General features: G+C 54.0%; 1 protein-coding gene and 1 long non-coding RNA gene across 6 annotated transcripts; one reads left to right on the top strand and one right to left on the bottom strand.

Annotated features, from left to right (window-relative positions):
• Positions 1-488: 488 nt before the first annotated feature.
• LZTS3 (leucine zipper tumor suppressor family member 3) lies at positions 489-17,233 on the bottom strand. Of its 5 annotated transcripts, XR_014692584.1 has the most exons (8): positions 16,191-17,228; positions 10,620-11,108; positions 8,352-9,182; positions 5,791-6,402; positions 5,512-5,606; positions 4,995-5,406; positions 3,709-4,203; positions 489-3,234 (listed from the first exon to the last, which is right to left on the bottom strand). XR_014692584.1 is itself a non-coding variant. In XM_084517754.1 (5 exons), exons 2-4 carry the CDS (start codon positions 11,067-11,069, stop codon positions 5,689-5,691), a joined length of 1,995 nt encoding a protein of 664 aa, XP_084373880.1. In that variant the 5' UTR covers positions 11,070-11,108; positions 16,191-17,219; the 3' UTR covers positions 489-5,606; position 5,688. The 5 variants fall into 5 exon arrangements, 3 of the variants coding, with proteins under 3 accessions (XP_084373880.1, XP_084373881.1, XP_084373882.1); XR_014692583.1 differs by having other exon boundaries at positions 489-4,203; XM_084517754.1 differs by having other exon boundaries at positions 489-5,606; positions 5,688-6,402; positions 16,191-17,219.
• Positions 17,234-17,293: 60 nt separating this feature from the next.
• On the top strand, positions 17,294-18,500 carry LOC311436067. The gene is made up of 2 exons (XR_014692586.1): positions 17,294-18,201; positions 18,288-18,500. It is a non-coding gene; the product is annotated as an uncharacterized lncRNA (long non-coding RNA).
• The last annotated feature ends 4,438 nt before the right edge of the window (positions 18,501-22,938 follow it).

The raw sequence follows: 22,938 nt of genomic DNA, 5'->3' as shown, positions 1-22,938 counted from the left end.
CACCTCGCTACAGCCTCCCTTGAGGTACCTAAAAAGAGCGATAAGGTCGCCCCTGAGCCTCCTCTTCTCCAGGCTGAACAAGCCCAGCTCCCTCAGCCGCTCCTCGTAGGACTTGTTCTCCAGGCCCCTCACCAGCTTCGTCGCCCTTCTCTGCACCCGCTCAAGCACCTCCATGTCCTTCTTGTAGCGAGGGGCCCAAAACTGAACACAGTATCACCGTTACCTGTGAGAAGAGGCCGCCCCTCATCTTTAGCCCCAGAATCCCAGACATCATTATATATCAGTGTTTTATATCAGTGTTCCCACCACGCTCCCGTTAGGGCTGCGAGGAGGCTGTGAATCACCTCGTATGGCAGCGCTGCTGTGTCCAAGATGTGGGTTTCCCTCATGGGGCCATCTCCAGCACCATTCCCCGTGTCCCTCCCGAAATCCCCGGTAGTTTTCCTCCTTCTCCCACCCTCACGCAACACAACCAGGCAAGCACGCAGTCAGGTTTTTAAAAGGGGCCTTTCTCCGTTTTATTTTGCCCAATAAAAATCCTTCACAGTCAAGATAGAGATAGGAGAGTGAGAGATACGTATACATATAGATCTTCATATATATTTATATATATACATACCTCTGTACAGATATCTATATATATATTCACCGTAGAAAATCGCGAAGGCAGTAGCTCTTCACATCTTTATAACCCCATGGAAACATACAACAGACTAGCAGTAGATTGTGAAATGTGGTAGAGTTGTAACAAGAATTCCCTAAACGGATACACCTTTGCTGTACAAAAATCCCAGAATGCTGCATTTTCTCTCTTTATTTTTCGACCTCTTTTTGTTAAATACACCGACCAGAGGCCAGGTCGAGACAACAGTGTTTGAAAGTGACTGGTGGACAGGAGACACACCCAACCTTATGGAGTTCTTTTTTTAAATATTTTATTTTTTATTTTTTTTAAAGTATATTTATATAGATATATATAATTTTTTTTCTTCTTTTTTTTTTTTTAATTTTCTTTTCTTTTTTTTTTTTTTTTTCCAAAGTCTCGTTAAACGCAGTTCGGAGAACCAGCAACAGTCAACGCAGAACGAACAGTAACAGAGTCGAGTTCAGAACACTTCTGGTTTGAATTCACAGTAAGAGCAGAGAGAGAAGAGAGAGAGACCGAGGCTTCAAGAAACAAACAGAGGAGAGAAAGCACGAGCCTGGGGTCGAATTTACAGTCAGGCGGGTCCAAAATGTTGGACGAAGGGGTCTGATGTGGATATCCTACAAACACACAGAGCCTAGAAAGCTCTGGCTGCTCCCCTGCGGGGCTTTTATTGCTGGTGAGATCAGACAACGGGCTTGCTCGGGGCGCCAGCTGGCCCAACCTGACGTCCCTCCATCAGGGAGCTGGGTTTTGGGGCGTACTGATGGGCTGGAGAAGAGACGTGGAGACGGGTGACGAAGCAACGTGCATTTATTTCAGATGAGGGAACCCTCACAACCATCCTGCCCAGTGCAAGGCGAAGGCCGAGAGAAGGTCAGGACAGGCTGCCTCTCAGCTCACAGCATTTACCAGGTCCGAATGAGTGCAAACAAAGACACCTCGGAGGAGACCTAGCCCTGGGCCGGGCTCTGCAGGGACTCCACTGCGTGGAAAAAGACTGCATAGACGCGTCTGGGGTTGTGCAGCATTTTGGCACCGGTCATGGAGCTCCCTCTGGGCACATTTGTTCCCTTCGGCCACTGGAAGGGCACCCACGTGCCACCACGGGCACCTTCTCCTCCAGGAGGGCTCCTCGGTCTCCCGTGGGTGCCTGGCTGTCACCAAATGGGACTTTACGAGCTCAGGCACCCCTGGGGACCCGGTGGCAGTGAGCTGGTGGAGGAGACCCACTGCGGGCAGGCAGTGACAGTCCCGGGATGGGCACCAAAGGAGGATGGAGCACACGTCCCGGGGACACAGACTGCCTGCATGCTGCACCTGGGCACCTCCAGGCTCTCTGGACACATGGGCACCACCAAACTCAAATCGTTGGTGGTTATTCGGAGCCAGAGCTGGCCTCACGTCCCTTTCTGACAGAGGAGAGCCCAGAGCCAGAGTTAGGAAGGTATTCAAAGCAACGTTGGCTTGCCTGCAGGCATTGGAGTTGGGAAGTCCCTTTTAAATCTCGCTAGAAAAACCTATTGCTTCGTGACAGAAAGCAGAGGCTTTCTGCCTGAGAAAACAGATCTGGAGGAGAGCCCCGAACGCACAACCCTGCGTGCCGGGGGTTGCTCCAGATCCGACGCGATCCCCTTCGTTGGGTGAACCTAGGAAGAAGCTTATCCCGAAAGTGCAGAGGCTCAGCTCTGGTTTTGCTGACGGCTGCATCCTATTGGGAAGCCTGAAACCAGCTGGATGCGATCCCAACGCCTCAGTGCCCCGCAGGGACCAGGAGGCACGGGAGCTGTGTGAGCAGGGACAATCCCAGCCCTCACACCCCTGTTTTTGCAGGGGTAGAAGGGCTGGGAACCCCCCCCAGCAGCTGTCTGGGTGTATTTATGACGGTGTGAAGCCCCACACGGCGATCTCAAGGGATTGCAGGCCGTGGGGATGTCCTCCAACAAGAAGCAAGAGGCTTGAGAGCTGATGCAGAGGGACAGGAAGGATGCGGGCAACGTGGGGAGCAGATCTCCAGCAGGGAAACTTGGTGAAAAGGAAGGGAGGCAGCTCCAGGCACGCAGTCCAGAGCCTTTTGGAGATCTTTGGTCGTGCTGGAGCGAGCTGTAAAGTGCCACAGCGAAGGGCAGGAGTGGGGTGGGTTGGTCCTGCCCGCGGGCAGGGCTCGGGGGTGGCGTCGAGCACACACAGAGGTGCTCCAGGTCTTCCCATCGCTCTCTCTTCCACAGGTCTCGGGTCATATTGGCCCCAACCCCGTGGATCCCAGCACATCTGGCCCTAAAGACGTGCGAGGCTTTGAGGGCAGCAGCAGAACTTGCAGAATTACATCTCAGCCAGGAGCAGAATCCCCTCAGCTCCGGGGCTGGATGAGCAGAGGTGGAGAGGACAGCTGGGATGTGGCCAAGCCCCCAGTGAGTTTCACGGGACAGAAAGATTTTATTAACCCCATGGAAGGACACGACATGAGCCTCCTCGGCCATTCTCTGAATTAAAAATGCCAGCCTGGCATTGGGCTGTTCAGCAGTCAGCCAAACCCGACGCCTGCAGGTTTCGCTGGGTCTATCAGGACGCACTCATTCCTGGCACCACTGCAAAAAAAAGGAAAAAGATCTGGGAAAAAAAGCTGTCAGAGCAAACCTGACGCGCTGCAGGGCTTGGCTGACTGCTGCTGCTGGGATCTGGGTGTGTGGGGAGGGCAGGCAAGCCCCTGCTCCTCCTGCCCGCGGATTTTTGGAGAGCTAGGAGGGGCAGAGGTGGGACGGTCACTGAAAGAAGCCCATCTCGTAGCCTGGGCTCTCGCTGCTGATGGTCTGCTTGCTTTTTGTGTGGTGGCCTCAAAATCATCCCGCAACAGGCACCCAGAACAAAGCACCTCACAATTTCTCAATGCTTCACCCTTTTGCCCAAGGGCTGCAAAGCCCTTGACAAGCACAGCTCCCCCTCAGCTGCTTGGGGCTGGAAGACAGCGCAGGTTTCTCCAAAGAGAGGCACAGAAAGCAGCACCAGACACCACATCCCCAACGCCGACCCCGTGGGGTGGTCGGCCCCATCTAGAAGCCCGCTGTGTGGAGCGGAGGAAGCCCTGGGATCTGCCTGCCCAGAGCTGTGCCTCTCAGACCCCTGACCGGGGTTTTGGGCTCTGAAATGCTGAAGCAAAGAGCAGGGCTGGGCTGGGGGCTGAGGACCTTCCCCGTTCGACTCCAACGACCTTCTGCCAGGTCCTTGCTTGCCCATCCCATCCCTGCCCTCAGCATGGCACTGCCTGCTGCTGGCTGGCACCAATTTTCCTCCTTCAGCTCCCGAGGCACAGGCAGAAGCCGTGGGAGAACTCAGGTGCCCTCCACCAGGGTCTGGAAATGCCCCGATCTCCTCCCACATCACTTATTTGCTGCAGCTCCAGGGATCCCCGCCAGCTACCAGCAGTTCCTCCCCAAAATGTTGTCTGTTGAGCTTGGCTGGAGGTTGGTGGGACCGACTGGAGTCTCCTTTCTCCTGCTCGGCCTCTTTGGCCAGCCTGGAGCTCCCCGCGGCGCTGTCTGATCCCCCCCAGGTCAGATCTGGTGATGGGGAGAGGAGAGAGAAGGGAACTTGGAAGGTGAAGAGCGTCCCGAGATGCTAATTCTGGCTTTGTTCTAGCTGCTCTCCAGGGCAAAGAGCCCAAATTCCCGCTTGCACCGATCCCCTGGCTGCTGCCCAGTCAGCACAAATCCCCCCAGCGCAGCATTTTGTTAAAAAAGCATCCGTGCAAGGGAGAACCAGGCCTGTTTCGCCCCCAATTTTAAAGCTGAATGCTGGTGTTTGATGCCCGCATCGTTTTCAGGGAGCGTGCACGTGGGATTTGGTTATTTTTCAGCCAGGGCACAAGCACCTGCACGACCTGAAGCATCGCCTTGTGTAACAACACCCTGGGCGGAGAGAATGCACTGAAGCATCTCTCGTTTGGGGATGGGTTTGTACAAATTGCTGGGCAAGCTGCTAAAGCTTCTGCTTGCATAAACATCCCACGGGGTTGGAGGCTTCCCCAAACCTCGTTCCACTGATTGTGGGGACTAAGAGGGCTCTTGAGAAGGGGAACTGGCTTAGATCTCAAGATCTCAAGGTTTTTTTTTTTCTTCTTGCTGTAGCCAGCTTGGATATAGGTAAGAACAGGGGGGATCAAGGCAGAGGTGGGAGGGTTTTTCTGCTCCCAGGGCTGGTCACGACCCAGGAGGTGAAGCAGAAATGCAGAAGGAAGAGACAAGGAAATGAAAACGCAGCATGTGTCGACAGAAGCTCCTGCTGGGCAACCATCCCTCGGTGGCTTCTGTTACCAGGACAGGCTCGTCCTGGTGCTCCAGGACATCCTAACCTCCTAAAGCCCTGGTAGCCACGGGCTGCAGGAGGGAGTCACCGGGCAGAGAGATGTCTGGTTTCACTGAAATCAGGGGCCAGTCTCCTCCTGACTTCACGAAGACCATTGTCTAGACGAGATACTTGACGCGGAACAGTGAGTTTGCTCAGGAGCCCGAGAGCTTTGCTCCGTTAGCCAATGTGGCTAAAATTGCCCTGAAAAAAAAACACAAAAAAACAAAAAAACACAACAACCTGCCACTTTGAACTGTTTTGCTGCATATAAAATGCTTCGAAAACCAAAGGAACCAAACGCAGCCCTCCAAAACAACCGACCAATTTTGTGAATTGCAGGAGAGGGGATGGCAGCCTCTAGCAAAGTAACAGTCACGGCAGATTATGAAAGAGCCAACTGACCCTCACCAGCTGTACTAGGAAAAAAAAAAACAACAAACAAACAAAAAAAACCCAAACCAAACGAAAGATGTCGCATTATCGATCGAAAACCAACACACATCCACAGTTAGTTTACCTACAGAGCACAGAAGAACAGAGGAAGGGTGAGGGAGCTCGGCGTGGGCGGACTCACGCCGCTCCGACGGTATCGAGTTATCCTTCGGAAGATCACTGGCTTGAGTAGGTAGTACATGCACAGCAGTTAAAAAAAATAAAATAAAATAATAACAAAACCTGGGCATCGTCTCGGTCCCACCTCAGATCTCGGTGGACTCTATTCGCTCGAGTCTGGAGGGAGTCCACGGTTTTTTCTCCTCGGTGTGCGGGGGGCTGGTGGCCTTCGTGTTCATCTCGTTCACCTTGTGCTCCAGGAGCTGGTTCTTCTGGTACATCTCCACGTAGTTGAGCTGCAGCTGCTTCTGGTACTTGATGACCTTCTCCTTCTCTTCCTGCCACGTGCGCCGCTCCTCCTCGAAGTCCAGCACCTGCTGCTCCCGCTGCTGCCGCTCCAGCTTCAGCTCCGTCTGCAGCCTCTCCACCTCCTTCCGCAGCGCGCCCACGCTGTCCTCGCTCTGCCTCTGCATTTTGGCTTCGTCGCTCTCGCAGGCCAGGGGGTCCCGCAGCTTCTCCGCCAGCTCCCCTCCGAAAGACCCCGCCGGAGGTGCCATGCTGGCAAGCGTCCGCTTGAGTCCGGAGACCTCCATCTCACAGTGGTTCAGTTTTTCCCTCAGCACCTGCACCTCGCTCATCTTGCGCTGCAGCTCGCTCTCGCAGATCTCAAGGTTGACGCTCTTGGAGCTGTAGGAGTCCTTCAGGGTGAGGATCTGCTCCTCTTTCTCCCGCAGGAAGTTCTTGCCTTCCTTGAGCTGCGTCCGCAGCCCCACGATCTCGTTCAGCTTCTGGGAGACGTCTGCCTGGGAATCCTTCAGCTGCTGCTTGAGCAGGGAGATCTCCCCCGCCTTCTGGCACACCTGCAGGGAGAAAAGCCGTGAGGGAAAAGGAAAGCAGCGAGGAGCCACCACCCCCTGCACGACCTCGTGTTGGCAAGAGGCTCAGGTAGCAGAGAGGACGGCCAGCAACTGCTCCAACACCAAGCTCCAGCCCTCACCGGGACCCAAACCAAAGTCCTAGAGGTTGGCCCTATGTTTGTGGGGGAGATTTGGCTCTCGGGGACCTGGTGCTGTTCCCAGAGGGAGCTAACCAAAGAGCTGGGGTGAGTGCTGGTGTTTCTCTCCCTTCATTCATCATCCTCACCTAACCACAAGCCACAGGAGTCCTGGGTAAATGCCCCGTGGAAATACCCTTGCTGCAGCGTGTAAATGCGTTGTGGAGGTGGCACAGTTCACTATGACGCTCCCCTAGTTCTGCTTAGTCCACCAAATGTGGACTGAGATGTTGGAAGGGAACTCTAAAAGTGCATCATAGTGCATAACGTTGAGCAAAACCTTGAAACTCAGCAATCAGGATGGCCCAGTGCCCACCACGAGCAGCTGAAGAGCCAGGAGAGGTACCTACAAGCACCAGCACCGGCTCTCCTGGAGCTCCCGGAGCTAAATGAGCTCCCACATCCCCGCCAGCACTTGTCTGCAGCAGATGCAGAACGACATCGTGCTGCTTGGGCTGTAATTACAGCCACGTCGTTAATGCCTTGCTGAAAAGCTGCACAAGCCCAACCGTGGATTTACTCAAAGTGCTCTCCGCGGGCTGGCTTCTCCCAAAAGACAGAGAAACACACGATGAAGGACGGCTTGGGAAAGACTCAATTGTCAGATTAAAACGCTTAAATTTAGGTCTGTATGTGTGAGTTTTGCAGATCTGGGCAACACAGTCTGCAGAGCACGGGGAGCAGCGCAGCCAAGTTTAGGCGTCTACAGATTTTAGGGGTCTTGATCCACCAGCTGAATCCTGCCTCCTTATAAGAAATAATCGAAAGCCCATTTTTGGTTTTAGCAGTGTAAAATCAGGGAATTTTCCAGACCCAACTTGTGGGAAGGCACAAAGAGACCTGGGCAGAGCAGCTGGCCAACAGAGGGGCAATGCACCCCGCTTTCTCCGGGAGGCAACTCGCCGAGATTTTACAGCAAGCCTCTAATAAGCTCAGCCAAACATCTGCAAATAGCACGTTTCAGAGCCTAATTAATCCCAGTTTCATTGATTTTCCATCAGGATTAGCAGAATAGGGGCTTCTTGATTCGAGAGCTACTTTTCGCCCGTGCAGCCTTAATAAATTTAAAGTTTCTAGCCAGTCTGTGGAAGGATTAAAATTCTTCACATGATCAAGCTGAAAAAAAAAACATGTTAGCACTGGCTATACAAACAGAGTTTGATAAAAAACGTTCTAAAAATAGAAACAGAAGAAAAAAAAATAGGCGAGACCTAGAAAGAGGAATTTGCCTTTCAGCCTTTTGAGGGAGATAAACTTATTAGCAACTGAAAACAGCGCGTTACAATGGAAAGCATGAGGTAAACTTGGCTATCGGTATCACTCTTAGCTCACTTGCTTTATATCTTAAGTAAGAAAAAAAAATAAATCAAATATTTGAAAAGCGGTTTCAAGGTTTGTCCAAACGCAGACGTTAGAAGAATTTAATTAAAATAGGCTTAGACCCAATTTGGAGAGGCACAAAGAGCTGCACGGGGAGACCTGCATTCACTGAAATTGTGTTGGGATGTCCCACATGGAAGTGACCTGGCCGTGAAGCCTAATTATTAACCAGCACAGGATGTGCACGCACCAAAAATACTCAGTTTAATTGAAAACCACAGGTTTGGAGCTCAGACGAACGTAGAGGTGACCGAAGTGTCGTGTTTTCTGTAGGCCACCGACCCACAGCCTTCGTCTGTGGGGTGCATTTGGGGCAAATGGAGGTGTTTTGGGTCATCAGAGCCCTCCAAGAAAACCTCTCCCAGGTCCACTTACCTCCCACTTGGTCTCCTCAATCTTTGGGAGAAACTCAGCCTGCTCCTTCTTGAAAGCCACAAATTTCTTCTCCAGCTCCTCGCGCTGTTGGAGGAGCTGCCCCATGTCGTCCTGGAGTTTTTTTTTCTCCTGCTGCAGCTTGAAGATCTGGAGCTGCAAGGCCTGCTGAGCCCGCTGCGCCTTTTTGGAGACCTGCTGCAGTTTGTTGGCGTAGTTTTGCCTCAGGTCCTCCATCTCCCTCTCCCAGATCTTCTGCTTCTCCTCGAACACCTGGAAGATGGCTGCCTCGCTCTTGTCCAAGTTCCTCCTCATCTGCAGGACCTCCTGCTCCTTCTCCCACAGCCGGTCTTCCAGGTCTTGGATGATATCGTCCGTGGAAGGCGAGTGGAAAGGCATCGTTTCGTTGAGATGGTTCAGTCTGTTGAACGAGGAGGTGCTCTTGCTCGACGAGCGCCCGCTGTCTGAGGTAGATATCCCGTTGTATCCCACGATGGTCTTGTCCACGTAGGTGGTGCCGATGCGGTTGATGTGGCTGGTCGAGGCGCTCATCGGGCCCACGTGCTGGCTGTAGCCCGTCCCGTAGGTGGGCAGGCTGGTTAACGAGTTACGGCCCGAATCCGAAAGGCCTCCCACTTGGTTTGTAGTCCTGTTAAGGCCGGGCTTGTCGAGTCCACTTTTGGGGGCGGACGGGCTATTGCTGTTGGCGTGGTTCAAGCTCTTTCTGTTCTCTGTCACCCCGTTGCTCTGCGGCGGGCAGAGGTTCTGCATGGAATGGAAGTTTTTAGGGACTACGGGTTTAAAGGCTGAGGGTCTAACTAAGGGCTCATTGCTCTGCAAAAGGAAAAAGGACCACGCATCAAAGACAGCAGGAACTTCGGTAACGACAGACAAAAGAGACATCAGCACAGGCCGGGCTGCTGGAGCTGAGCCATTTCCAGCCAGCTCCGTATTCCTCAGCCTTAATACCCCCCGGGGCTATTTGGGATTTAACACAGGGGACCCGTGAGTTAACTTGTAGGTTAACACTTTATTTTCCCTTGCCCCAGTTGGGAATAAATAAATAAATCTTGACGTGCCCCAAATCTGCATGATTTTTCCTAGAATACTGTGTGGACAGGAGTAGGGAGCCGTGGCCACAGCCATTGCCGGGCAAGTAACACGCTGAGGCTGCTCTTTATTTCAAATTTGGTGTTTCCAGCAGCCAGACACAGTGCTGGGGGAGAATCAGCTGTGGCTGCAAAGGATTTAGAAGGGATTTTAAAACCTCTGAAGTCTTGCACATTCCTCTCCCCATGAATGCGCCTACCGAAACAAAATTGACCTCAATAGGGGACTGAGCGTCCCCAGCTGGGGAGTGGGCATCGGGTGAAAATGAACCTTGTATTAGCAGAGATCTGTTGAAAATGCCTTCCAGGAGAAACAGCGGGAATGAATCCTGGTCAACACGCAAGGCTGGAGACCAAAAATCGAGACGGACTACGGGGGCCACCGGGTTAATGGCCCAGGAGACAGGGCCACCAAACGCTGCAGAAATAATACTGCTGCTGGCAGCCTCCCTGGGACACGAATTATGGGGTTTTCTGGAGCAGAGCAGCGGGGTGCATCAACCATGGTAGGCTCTGGGGCTCCTTCAGGCCTGGGTGTTTGCTCCTCCAAGCTGATACGAGCCGTGAGGGCTGATGTGAGCTGTGAGGGCTGCGCTTGGGTGGGTGACAACGTTTACAGGGGTAGTTTGCAACCTTGTCAGATCGCCCCTCACCAGGGGGAGTTGGGGCTTGAAAATTCTCTCGAGTGACACCTTTTTGTGGCAGTGGGCTGTAACATAAACACATAAAAATGTTTTTTTTTGTATGGACAAAAACATTTCTGTTTTGTCCATAAATGGCCCAAAACATAAAAGCGTGACTCAGATGCTGGGCCTACCAAAACCAGAGCCAACTCCAGCTCTCTCCCCGTCAACAGGAGAGGTAGGCACAGCATTTTGGGGAGGTTGGATGACTTCAACGCAGCCTGAGATGAACTGGAAGCATCGCTTTGAAAGACTTAGACGAGCTGGAAGCGTGAAAGACTCATCACCATGCTCTTGGCTTCCTCAAGAGCTCCCGTCCCCCACGAAAGAAACCGTGATATTATCTGCCAATAAACATTAAAATATCCGCACGGTAAGACTTGCAGGGTGTCAGGCTGACACCACAGCCCGACCTTCCTCACCAACGCTTTTCGAGACGTGCCAGGTCCACCCGGCTGCTCCGGGGGGGAGCTTCTCACCTGCTCCAGCTTGCCGGAGATTGGCAATATCTTTGGTGGGTTGCCGGGCTCTCGGTACTGGGGAGGAGGCGGCAAGTTCTTCTCGTTGTTGGCGGCCACGTTCCCGCAGATGTCCACCTTCACCTTCTCGCTCTTGCGCAGGTCGCCGTTGATGTAGAGGGCGTTGGAGACCTTCTCTGACTTGTACGCCTTCTCCTCGCCCGAGTAGCGGTTGGAGAGCTCCCGGCCGGGGTACCCGTTGCGGGAGCTTTCCGCCGGCCGCCCGCCGCTCTGCGTGCGGGTCCCCACGCTCTTCATGGCAAACTCCTGCTCGTTGGCCACCCCGCTGCCCACGCTGCCCATGGTGCTTCGTGAGAAGGGCTGGGACGGCCGGGGAGAGAAACTGTGCAAATTCTCCGGGCTGGGGTGCGTCGGGTCACTGAGGATGGGCAGTGCCTCTAGCGTGGCCATGGCAGCGCAGTGGCGAGGCGGAGGCACAGGTCAGTGGCACTGGGGGAAAAAAAAAAGAAGTAAAGAGCTAGTAAAGGTGCGAAAGGTGCCTTTTAACCCTCTGAAGTAAGTCTCGGGGCAAGGGAAAGAGCAGATGTTGGGGTGTCCTCCTCTCCGGGACCCAAATCCCGCTCGTGGCAGCGCGAAAAAGCTGCTCTTACGCCTCAACCGGGGGTTGGTGCTTTCAGGGGAGGGGTTGTGGGGGTTAGAGCCAGCACAGCTCTGCACCCGCCTGTTTGCAACTTATTTTTGACATTTTTCCATGGTTTGAACGACTTGGTAAGGCAGGTGTCCAGCCAGGGTCCATCTGTAGGCCCAGACACCGTTGCTCCCTCCAGTGGGGATGGTTCAGCAGGGCCCAACCAACACATTTGCCATTTCTCCCCACCCCGTGGAGCTGCACAGCTCCCTTTTAAACAAAATATTCTCCTCCAGGTGCCATTCTAAGCTTTCTTGCAAAGATTTATTCCCCTACTGCATTTTATTCTTTTATTCTAACTAGGCTGTGCCTTGCGCTGGCCAAAACTAGAACATGGGAAGTGGGGAACGTGCAGGCAGTGGTTATAATGTCTGGTTTTCTCCTGGTCCTAACCACAGATTTCCTTTCCTCTTCCACTGGGACCAGTCCTCACGTGACTGGGGGCTCTCCCCAGCTCCATCTCGGCCTCAAACTCCAGTCCTGTGACTTCAGTCCTGGCTTTATAGGGGACCAAGTGCTGTGAACCCCTGAAACATCTGTGTTTGGGGGAAATTCCCCGAGTACCGGTGGTTGCACTGGGGCTGAACTCATTAACAACGGGCTGAACTCATTAACAGCGGGCTGAACTCATTAACAACGGCCGTGGTCAAGGTCCACAGCTACCGGTGCAGAGGCAAGGTACAATTCATCACTTCCTACACAAATCAGGCCCCTTCTTGAAATCCATTCTGAAAGTTACAGAAAAATACAACAAAAACCAATAGGTTTTCCCAAAACAGCAGAGGTGGGATGATCCCATAAGACAAAAAGTTGTGGGGAAGCTGCTCGGCGTTGAGCTGAGCTGGAGCAGAGCGTGGGGATCATGCAGGAGGTGAAGGTGTCTCTAGGATTTCCCTTCCTTCTTCCCCTCTGATGTGTTATCTCATGAGGTTTTTCTTTAAAAAAAAAAGGTTAAAACAGGGATTTTTTTAAAAAAACTCCCCTTTTCCAGTGCCCCGATCTTGTAGAGCTCTGCCCTGTCCCAAATGTGGCCTGAGCATCCCGGGGCTGGTCTCACGATGCGGGATCCAAACTGCTCCACAGGGATAAAATCTGAAAATGGACCTTTTTTTTTTTGGCTTTTTTTTTTTTCTTTCCCCTTTTAGCTGGAAACCATCCAAGAAAATAGTCTGAAAACGTTGGCTATTAGCTCGTGTTTACTGTAAACCCAGGATCTGATAAGCTGAGCATACGGACAGGCATTTCAAATATGTTTTCAAGGAGATTCCAGAAGTGCCAACAGATCCCTGGCAGTTCAGCTCCGTTTGCCAAAAAGGGATGTGTTGTTTTTTTTTTTTGGGGGGGTGGGGGCAACAGCAACTCCCACTTTAGTTTCTTTTGGCCAGCCCCAGTTCTTAGCCAGTTTTTGCCCTCCTCATCCCTTAGGTGAGCTGTGAAATCGGGTTTTGAGCGAGGCCGAGGTGAGGAATACCAACAAGGCTTCTGGATGAGGAACCCGAGCCCCATCCATGTCTCCTGGTGGCCCCGTGCCCAATTTCTCCTCCTTTGGGCACTCAGGGGTGTTCTCCCTGCCCTTATATTTGCCCTTATATCCCTGCACCTGTAACATCACATTTTTGGCCGGGGACGCAGCTCTTCTGAGGCTGCATGAGCAAATTAAAGCTGGAGCATCGGCGTCTGCTTTTTGGCAGGGCTGGAGCCTGTCTCCTGTGGCTTCCTGAGCTGTTTTTTTTTTGTTATTTTTTCCTTTGCAAAGAGGTTTGACTTTCACCTGCCCCCCAGGGAGAAACAGAAACCGAGCTCCCTTAACCCGGTTAGCTCCGTGCGCCCCAGATCTCCTCGGCACGGAGCAGGGAGGCAAAACGGTTTGGTTTTTCCAGCATTTCACCCCTTAACCCCCTTTTTTAGGTGAAGAAGTGAAGAGAAATCCCCTCCGAGCGCAGCTGGGAATGGAAGAGACCCCCGAGGCGAGAAGTGGGGAGGTGTGGAGAGGCCCCAGACGGACAGAAAGCCAAAGGGAGCTCTGGGTTTGGAAGCACGCCGCCATCCTCTGCCCTTTGCAGGTGTTTTATCCTTCCCGGTGTCACATCCCACCTGCAGCAGGCGTTGGAGGCACCAGGGCCACTCGTGCCCTCGCCCAGCTCTGCCCTTCCCCCTGCTCCCCGAAGCTGAAGCGAAGCAGGGGACTTTCTGCAGGCACAAAGGAGGTTGAAGGGAACCCTTCCAGCACAAACGCTGATCTAATTTCCCATTTCCGAGCATTTGTGCGCTCACAAAAGCTGAAAAAGGCTTGGTTTTCTCTTTGTCTCTGCCTGGCTCGAGGCAGAGCAGCCTTCCTGGTAGGCACCTGCGCGAAAAGCACATGCCTGGAGGGGGGCACGCAGCTCCCCGACCTTCTCCACCTCGCACCACCTCCTCGTGCCACCCTTTAATGCAGAAAATTTTGGGGGAGATTTCCTTTTCCTTGCCTGCGGTGGGTGAACCCTCCGTGGCTGCCTCTTACCAAGTTTTTTTGTGGCTTTCTGGGGACTTTTTCCATAAATACAGCCAGCCGGGGAGCAGCTCCCGCGCCGGCACGCTTGGCTTTATCCAAGGGAGCTGGCGAACGCCTCCCGGTACACCCAGAGGAAAAAAATGCCTGAGGATAAGCAGCTGAATGGTTAACTCAGCCTCGGTTATGAAGGCCTGGCTCCCTTCCTGCCCCAGCGGGTTAATTGTTAACACTCTGGTCACAAAGGCCTTCGGGACACATACCTAGGCACCGTGCCACGCCGGGGGGGGAGCAATGCACAGAATTGGGGTGCTTTGGGTTGGAAGGGACCTCAAAACCCACCTAATTCCCCCCCTGGCATGGGCAGGGCCCTCTCCCCGACCCCAAACTGGCCGAGGGCACCTCCAGAAGCGTGGCTGCAGGCGGCAGGGGCACCTCTGCTCCCCTCCGACCTCAGCACCCCTTTTTCTTCCTCGTCCTTCTCACGTTGCCTTGGTGGCCGCCAGTTTTTCTTCCAGCACCGCAGGAGAAGAGGGTCCTGCTGGACACGGACCTGCCTGCAGAAGCTTTTTCCATGCCCAGAGGCCAGACAACGCCAGGAAAACACCTTCCCGAGGATGCCGAGCTCCCTTTTCCCCTGCTCGAGGCGTGGATAGGATTTGGTTTGGGATTCCTTTGGGTTCGGGAGAAGGGAAGGTGGCATCACCTTCATCCTGGCAGCTGGGAGCACCAGGGGTCTGCGCAGGGACCCGCAGCATCCCCTGAGCTCCTGGCCCCGATTTAAAGCCCTCAGCCCCCTCGGGATGGGCAATTTAGGAGCTGTGAGGCCCTGCTTTGCCTTCCCGTCCTGCCCAGACACGGGGTCGGGGCAGGCAGGTCACCGTGTTGGGGGGCTGAGCTTTCTGGAGTCCCCCTGGAAATAAAAGCGAGCGGCTCAGAAGCATTTCCTTTCCCTTTTCCGCCTGCTAATGAGATAATTACGGCCTTTTGTATTCTGGGAAACTACTTTCTCATTACGGGGGGCCTCATCAGCTCCTTACATAATAAGCCTGCTACAAAGGAGCCCAGATGAAAAGACCCAGGCGGGGTGGGAGCTTCCAAAATCCCCATCTGGACCCGAGGGGCAGAGCGGGTGGCAGCGCTCCCCTGGGATGTCCCCACAGGTCCCACCAGTGAGGACACGGTGGGTACCAAGCGTCCTGTCCCCTGTCCCACTCCCTGTCCCTGTTCTCTGTCCCCCAGCTGCTCAAGGGACACGTTGGGTGCCCAAATGTCCCGTCCCGTGTCCCTGTTCCCTGCCCAAGGGACACTTGGGGTGCCAAAATGTCCCATCCCATGTCCCATGTCCCAGTTTCCTGCAGCCAAACCTACCCAAGGGACACTTTGGGTGCCAAAATGTCCCACCCCATGTCCCACATCCCTGTTCTCTCTCTCCCAGCTACCCAAGGGACATGTTGGGTGCCAAAATGTCCCACCCCATGTCCCTGTTCCCTGTCCAAGGGACACACTGGGTACCAAAATGTCCCATCCCATGTCCCACATCCCAATTCCCTGTCCCCCCAGCTACACAAGGGACACTTTGGGTGCCAAAATGTCCCACCCCATGTCCTACATCCCAGTTCCCTGTCCCCCAGCTGCCCAAGGCACCCCGTACACCAACCAGTCACCACCGCATGCCAACCCCACCACCTCCCTTCCTCAATAAAGGCCCCATTGTTCTGCCCCGACAAAGCCTGAGCAGTGCAGCCTGCTCCACCTTCCCCCTCGCTATCAGTTTTCCTCCCTGGGGCTGTCTCGGGGCTGCTCGTGCTGGCCCCATTTGCACCCAGGGGCTTTACTCTGCCCCTAGGGCACAGCCAAATCTATAGGGACAGCGGGTATGGGGTGGCTGTCCCCAATGGGACACCCCCTGCATCTCCCTGAGCATCCCCGGGCTCCTTGTGGTGTCCCGAGCATGTTTTAGGGGGGGAAAGGACCACGGGGAAAGGCTGCGAACCGGCCCCATGCTGCCTGGATCCCATTGCCCACGCCGTGATTTATAATTAACTCACCCGCAGGAATTTCAAGGGCGTGGAGCAATTCCTGCCCGCAGGACGTGCCCCTGTCTCCCCGCCGTGCTTCCTGCTGGTACCCCAAATCTTTGGGATTTGGGGCCGCTGGTATCCTTTAAATTATGGGGAGAGAGGTGCTGGTGCTGGTGGATGCCAGCTGGATCCGGGAGGTGTTTATAGGGGGAGAAAATAACCCCATTTCCCACCCCACACCAACACAGCTTGGAGACAAAGCACCTGCAGCCAGTCCCAGTGCCCCAAAAGACCCCGAGCTGCTGCGAGAGGGGGACACAGAAGGAAAGAAGCCCCCCAAAAATCCCCCCAAACCCCTTGGGGGTTACCTGGAGAGCCTGGGGCTCCGTCCTCCTGCGCTCCCCGTCCTGCTGCGGGCTCCCTGCCCATCATCCACCTGCTCGGGGCCCCGGGCAAAACTCCCAAATCCTACCTGGTGTAAACAACCCCGGCCGCACTTTGCTCTGCCTGATTGGCCTCCGGCAGCCCGTGCCGTGCCTTAACTCTTTCTTTCCGTCTTTGCAGCGAGAGGCTGGCACTGAGGGAGGGCCCCGCAGCTCTCCCAGCACCTCAGCATCTCCCACGGAAAGGTGCCTGGGGTGCAAACAGGGCCTTGCTGCACCATTTAGGGCGCTGGTCCCAGTTCTGCTGGCTGCTGGGAGCTCTGGAGGGGTGCCCGCTGGCTCTGCCGACTGATTTCGGAGGCTTTCTCGTCCTGGGGCTGATGCTTTCCTGCTGCGTGGATGAAATGAGACCACCGCAGGGAGAGGTTCCAGCCTGGGAGCGTTGAAACAGCCTCAGCTTTTTGAGATTTGGGTTAATTCAGGTTTTAAATCTCACCGAAGCGCACGAGGGAGGCAGAGTCTGGCACCCAGAGAGGCTGCGTTTTCTCCCCAAACTCTCTGATAAAGTCACGCACGAATTAAAAATAATAATAATTAGAAAAGCTTTATGCTGGGATGTGATCCCTGCAGCCCATTGCACATCCCACAGAGGCAATGGAAAGGGCAGCCCTGTGGCAGGGGGCACGAAGCGCTCCCGCTGCCCACCAGTCACTGATTTTGGCAGATTCTGCCTGCTTTCAGCCCATTTCGGGCACACAGTTTCCACAAGCTCCCTGCAGGCCGATGGGGGAGCAAATTAGACCGAACCAGATCCCCACAGAGGCTCGAGCTCTTAATTTCGCCCTTTGACTCCCAAGGATTCCCAAGGAGCGCAGGCAGCACTAGAGGAGGCTCCCAGCAGCAGGATGCACGGCGTGCACCTCGGAAAGATGTAGGGACAGAGTACAGGCAGCCCTGGGGATCCCTAGCCATTTTTTTCTCTTCTGCAGAAAAATTCTCCTGTTTGAGAATTATTTCTGTGTAAATTCTGTCCCTTTCCTTTCCTTTCCTTTCCTTTCCTTTCCTTTCCTTTCCTTTCCTTTCCTTTCCTTTCCTTTCCTTTCCTTTCCTTTCCTTTCCTTTCCTTTCCTTTCCTTTCCTTTCCTTTCCTTTCCTTTCCTTTCCTTTCCTTTCCTTTCCTTTCCTTTCCTTTCCTTTCCTTTCCTTTCCTTTCCTTTCCTTTCCTTTCCCAACACTCTCTCTCCTTCCCTTGAAAACAATAAAAATCACTTTTCAGAAAGAAAAGTTCTGCTCCCCCCCTTTCTTTTCAATGCCTTCTTCCTCTCGAGGCAAAGAAAAACAAACTCTACTACAACCCCAAGGCTTTGTTCCCCGGATCCTTTGTTTTCGCTTTCCTTTTTCTCGCACAAGCGGCTTGCTCGGAGCAGCTCCCCCGGCGGGGTGATCTCACTCCCTCTGGAGTCATTTCAAGATCTCAAAGCACTCCGAGGTCCCCAGCTGCAGAAGTGGTTGAGGGTTTTCTGCTGACCAGAGTGGGAGCAAAACGTCAGCAGCAGCGAGGTCTGGAGGAACGTCACTGACCCAAGATTTTTCCCCTGGGCTCAGCAGGGAGCATCGATGTGCTCGGGCACGTGGCAAGGCAGAAATGGGAAAATGAGTCTCCTCCATCAGACTCATTTCCAAATTTTCAAAGCCCTGAGGAGCAGAAAGGAAACCACACATCCTAAATGAAGGTCTCCAGGCTCTGGCACATGCTTTCAGCTCGTGTCTTCAAGCCTTGGTGGACAATGTCAAGGTCAAGTGGGTATAGGGATGATGACAGCCCTGCTGCGGCTGTGGAGTGGGGCTGGAGACCTCCCGAGCTTTCCAAGCAGCACCACTACAGCTTAAATCCAGCTTCCCACCTCAGCTGGCACCCGACTGCACTTGTAAGAGGCTGATGTCCAACAGGTTGCACTCTGGAAGAAGATCTCGTGCAGTAACTCCAGTCCTCAGGGTGAGTTACAGCCGGGCTGCAGCTTGGTGGACACCTCGATGTGCCTCGGTGCAAGCCTTCCTTGAATCTGTGGCCTTTCTTTGCAGCTCTTCCCCTCTATTTATTGCATGGGCGTTGAGCATCCAAGGACGTCCCTTTGTTTCTGGAGAGACGCTGCTTCATCCGATTTTTGTGGGTGTCTCGCAGGGACCACAGGAATTGGAGCCAAGCAGGCAGAGTGTTACTGGCAGGGGGATAAGGCTGTGCCATGCCAGAAAGTGCAGCCTTAATGGTAAAAAAATAAAAAATAAATGATACAATCACCACTACTGCAATCTGCTCAACCTGGGCCAAAGCCCTTGGGCTGGATTCCTAGGAAAACAATGTCCTGTGAACGCCCAGTGTTTATTTGCACTACTAGAGACCGGCGAAAGCCCTGTCTGCACCTGCAAGTTCACCTGCCCCGCTGCAAGGACTTGTTCCTGCTCCTTCAGGTGAATAAATTGAGGCCGTGCGAGGCTCCCCCATACCCACACAGAGGCGTGGATGGGAGAGGGCCTTCTCCAAGCCACCGCCGAGGACCGGTGGGGGGTCACTGCAGAGCTGGGTGGATGCCATTTGTTACAAGGGGGACGTTTTCCATCTCCAACCCACGACCACATCTGCCTGCTCAGCTGGAGGCAACGTGAACAAGCCAAAAGACTCTGGTGCCTGTCATCCAGAGAGAAGGTTTCCTCTCCTGCCCGAAGCAGCCCTGCTGGTATAAGCTGTCTCTTCCTGAGAGGGCTGTGCTGGATCAAGACGGAGCAGAAAAACCTTCAGCAGTGCTGGCAAGCCCCAGCTCGGTGCATAGCTCGGGTTTTCCTGTAAATCAGAGGAGGCTCCTGCATCTCCAGCTGTGGGAGATGAAAGCCGTGATGCTCCGGCGTGGTGGCTTGGCCACGCTATGTATATGTAGGTCAGGCCTGAGCCGCATGGGGGGAGCACGTGGTGCTCCACAAAAGCTTGTCCTGGCCATATGGCACCCCCATCCCGTGCCTGCTCATCGTAACTGCTCGCAGGCCAGAAGAAAAGAACATCAAATGGCCACCTTCCTCCCTGCAGCTCCTGGAAGAAAAGACCGGAGGGGTTTTTTGTTCACCAGCCCTTCAAAAAACACACATCTCTGGTAGGGAAAGGAGAGCCTGATCCTCTCACAGGATGCTCGAACCACATAAAAGCTGGCCAAGATCCTCATCTTAAGCTTAGGGGCTGAAAAGAAGTGTGCAGGCAAGCAATGCTGTCCTTCACGCCTCGGCTGAGCAGCCGGGACAGCCCAGGAGTGGCAATGGTGACAAGGTCTCCGCCAAGCAGTAGTCAATCTGCCTGGAGAAAATGGGGTTTTGTCGGGTTTTCCAGCTAATTTGGAGACCTGAGAAGCTTATTTAAGCACCCAGCCTCGAGTGGTTACCCAGCACAAAGGAAACAAACCTCCTAAAGGCTGCCCAGGCCTGTTCTCAGTCCCAAAGCAGCAGGTCAGGCCTGGTAAAAATTAATGGGAGCAAAATAAATTGCTAAATCTCCACTACCTAAGGTCACTAATGTGCTGTTTCTGTCTATGTTGGGATTTGGGGATTCGGTCCAGCCCCCCTGGCTCAGGGTGGAAGGCTTTTTTGGCCTCACAAAAGAGGAGATTAGGGCAAAATCATCATCAGGTACAAATTGCGTGTATTTATGGTGCCTGGCCCACCCACTCCATCCTTGTCCAGTTGCTTCATCCCCATCCTACTAAAGCTCTTTGGACACGAGTTGGGGGCTGCTCGGCTTTGGCAGGAGGAGAAGCAAGAGGTCCTGGTGAAAGGAGCTCCTGTCAGGGCCATGGGGCCGGGCCTGGGCGCCATGTCACCGCACCGAGCCGCCCTGTGTCCGCCCCGAGGCCCACAAAGAGGGATTTGGCTGAGGGAGGACGAGTAGGAGCTAAAATGCCACCTAAACCCATGACTGAAGGCCCTGCAGGAGTCAGTTTGTGGTTAATAAATGACAACAAACACCGCCCCCCCACCGGCTTCCCCGTGGCTGGCTTCTTTGTCTTCAGAGCACCGTGGCTATTCCCTGCCCTACAGAAAAATTCCCCTGCAGTGGCTGGCACCGGACCGTGACTGGAAACAAGTTTCCCCAGTGGGGACCAGTGGTTTTGTCTCCCCTCCCAGCTCTCATTTCTTTTCCTTAAGCCTCTCCGTGGCCAATTTTCCCTGTCTGGGCTCCCTGCGCCCTGCCCTGCCTCCATTTCTTGGCCCCAAAAGGGCCGGGGTGCCCGGTGTCCTGCCTCCAGGATGTTTAGCAAGCTTTCCTCCAGAATATTTGCAGTCGAGGTGGGGTTTGCTGGTGGTTTGGGAGGCTGCTTCCCCTTCGAGGTGTGTTGGTGGTAGAGGAAGGCTGTGTCCTGGAGGCACCAATGTCCCTGCTGCCACAGGAGAAAGGCGGTGGGACAGAGGCGTTTTGAAGAAATAAAGCATGAAAAAAAAAAGCACAAAAGCACAGGCAAAAATCACTCCGGTCTGAAAGCATTTTTGGCTGGAGACGTGTGGTCCTGTCACTCCAATCCGAAAGCATTTTTGGCTGGAGACCCATGGTCATGCAGCGCTTCTGCCTTGTCCGAAGTGACTTTGTGGGCCACCTGGGAGACCTTCAAGCCACCTTCGATCACAACCTTGGCATCCCTGTGGGTTCCTGGGGCTGCTGCCATCCCAGGGAGGCTCTGGCAGGCTCCCCTCTGCTGGTGCTCCTCCACGGCACGCTGGTGGAGCAGATGGTGGCCCTGTGTCTGCTGACGTCCAAACCACGGGAGATGCCAGGGCTGGGGGAGACCTGGCTTTGACGTGAGCCCTTCCAGGCGGGCAGGTGGTCAGGGAGCTTCTCCCAGCCCCAGTGGAGCCAGCACGGCCGGCACAGAGCCACCAGCTCCTTCTGCTCCTTCCCCAACAGGCGTGGGGACACCAGGAGCCAGCTTTCTATCCAAATGCCCTTTTTTTGCTTACTGCTTGCCCTGTTGACCTCACCCCTTGCCTGCTGGATAATGCATAGAGACTTTTAGGTGAAAAAAAAAAAAAAAAGAAGGTGTTGAGGAGAAAGCAGGGGACGGGCCAGAGAGGGAAGATTTCCATAACTGCATAATAACAGCAGATTACATAAGGGCATCTTGCGTCATCTGTGGTTGGCATCTCCGGAGAAGTAATTACATCTGCACCACACGTCTACAGAAAATATTATCACATTAGCTTCCAAATCCTATAATTAGCTCGCACAAGATATGTGCCAGGGGTTTTATCACTTCATATACATTGGCTGTAGAGCTAGACACAGCTATATGGGTTCTTTTTTTTTTAAACCATCTGGGAAAGAATTTGGAGTTTCGTCTGGCACCTGACCCGAGTCCCCATGAAAAGACAGGCTCTGAGGCTTTGAAGCGCTGCGTGAGGAGTGTCATCCTCGTGAACGGGGTGGTGAAATGCTTTAACCACCTCCCTCGGTGCCTGCCAGGCTGCTGGGGACCTGGCGGGATGGGAGGCGACGCCAGGGCCTGGTTTTCAGTCCTTCAAATGCTCTTTGATTTCCACCTCTGTGCTGCAGACCTCGGGAAGCCATTTTTCGCTCGCTAAGTAAATGACCTGATTTGCAGGGAGGTGTTGCTCTCGTGGGTTGCTGAGCTCTCTGTCTCATTAAACAAACCCTTTTGCTTGCCCGGCTTTGGACTTCAGAACCGGCTCCTGGCTTTGAACACTTCTCCCTTCCCTCCACGTCCGCTGCAAAAGGAAAACGGGGCTTTGAAAGAGCTACAGAGGTTGCAAATGACTTGGTTTGATGGAGGCCTTTTCATGCTCTGTCTCTTGCTTGTGCAGCAGTTGGGTGCGAAGCAGCCAGGAACAGCATAGGACAGGGCTACCCATTGCTGGGACCGGCAGCACGAAGGACAAGGCAGCAAGTTTTGGGGCAGGGAAGGAGGAACAAGTGAGGCACAGGCCAGCTGCAGCTCTGGTTTCCTCCCCATTTTTCATTTGCTCAGAAACGCACCAAGAGTACCAGAAAGTACCAGCAGGTCGGCTGCAAACACAACAAATTTTACACGAATCTCCCCAAAGAGGCTCCTCCAGCATCACGGTGCATCCCTCTAACCCCGGGTTGTTCCCAACACCATCCTCGGATGGAGACAAATCCACCCTGGGCTCCTAGGCTGGGGCTGCTCCCTTCCAATTCTGCAATTTGCCACCTGGAAGACGCAGAGACCTGGGCGACGGCCCTGTTCCTGTACCTACAGGGAGAAAAACCAGCCTGCCTCGCCCTCGTGCCCTGTCCCTGCTCACGTTTCTTTTTCTCTTTGCTCGCTCATTTAGTTACAGCCCCGAGAAAATGCTTCGGATGACTTTACGAGAGCGGGGGTGAATTAACCCTGCAGATAACCCTGAAAGCAAACAGCCCTTGGGACGCCCCACCACGGGCTGCTGGTTGCCCCTGGGGGATCATCGGAAAAGGGAGAAAGCGGGGAATGATGCCCCAGACCCCAAGCACTGGTCATATATTGCCCTCCTCCTGAGGCATTCATGCCTCAGCTTTTATTGTGATGCCTCGGATGTGAATATAAGATGGGAAACTCCTGCAAAAATCGCTCCAGAGGAGTCTGGCACGTGTCAGGAGCTCGCACATCCTATATTCGGGGCGGAATCCATCCCCTATTAATTTGTCTGGGCTGCGAGCAGACGACAGCAATCCCACGCCGCTCGT

The sequence above is a fragment of the Aythya ferina genome, assembly GCF_964211825.1.
Source record: "Aythya ferina genome assembly, chromosome: 4".
Classification (NCBI taxonomy): domain Eukaryota; kingdom Metazoa; phylum Chordata; class Aves; order Anseriformes; family Anatidae; genus Aythya; species Aythya ferina.
The sequence above is the reverse complement of the archived record's forward strand: the minus strand, read 5'-3'. Positions and strand labels throughout refer to the sequence as shown.

Excerpts from the sequence above, each read along its gene's own strand:
- LZTS3 (XM_084517754.1), bottom strand. The coding sequence starts at position 11,069 with ATGGCCACGCTAGAGGCACTGCCCATCCTCAGTGACCCGACGCACCCC. Across the intron at positions 9,183-10,619 it reads TCTCCGGCAAGCTGGAGCAG|AGCAATGAGCCCTTAGTTAG; the intron begins GTGAGAAGCTCC and ends TTCCTTTTGCAG. Across the intron at positions 6,403-8,351 it reads TTGAGGAGACCAAGTGGGAG|GTGTGCCAGAAGGCGGGGGA; the intron begins GTAAGTGGACCT and ends TTCTCCCTGCAG.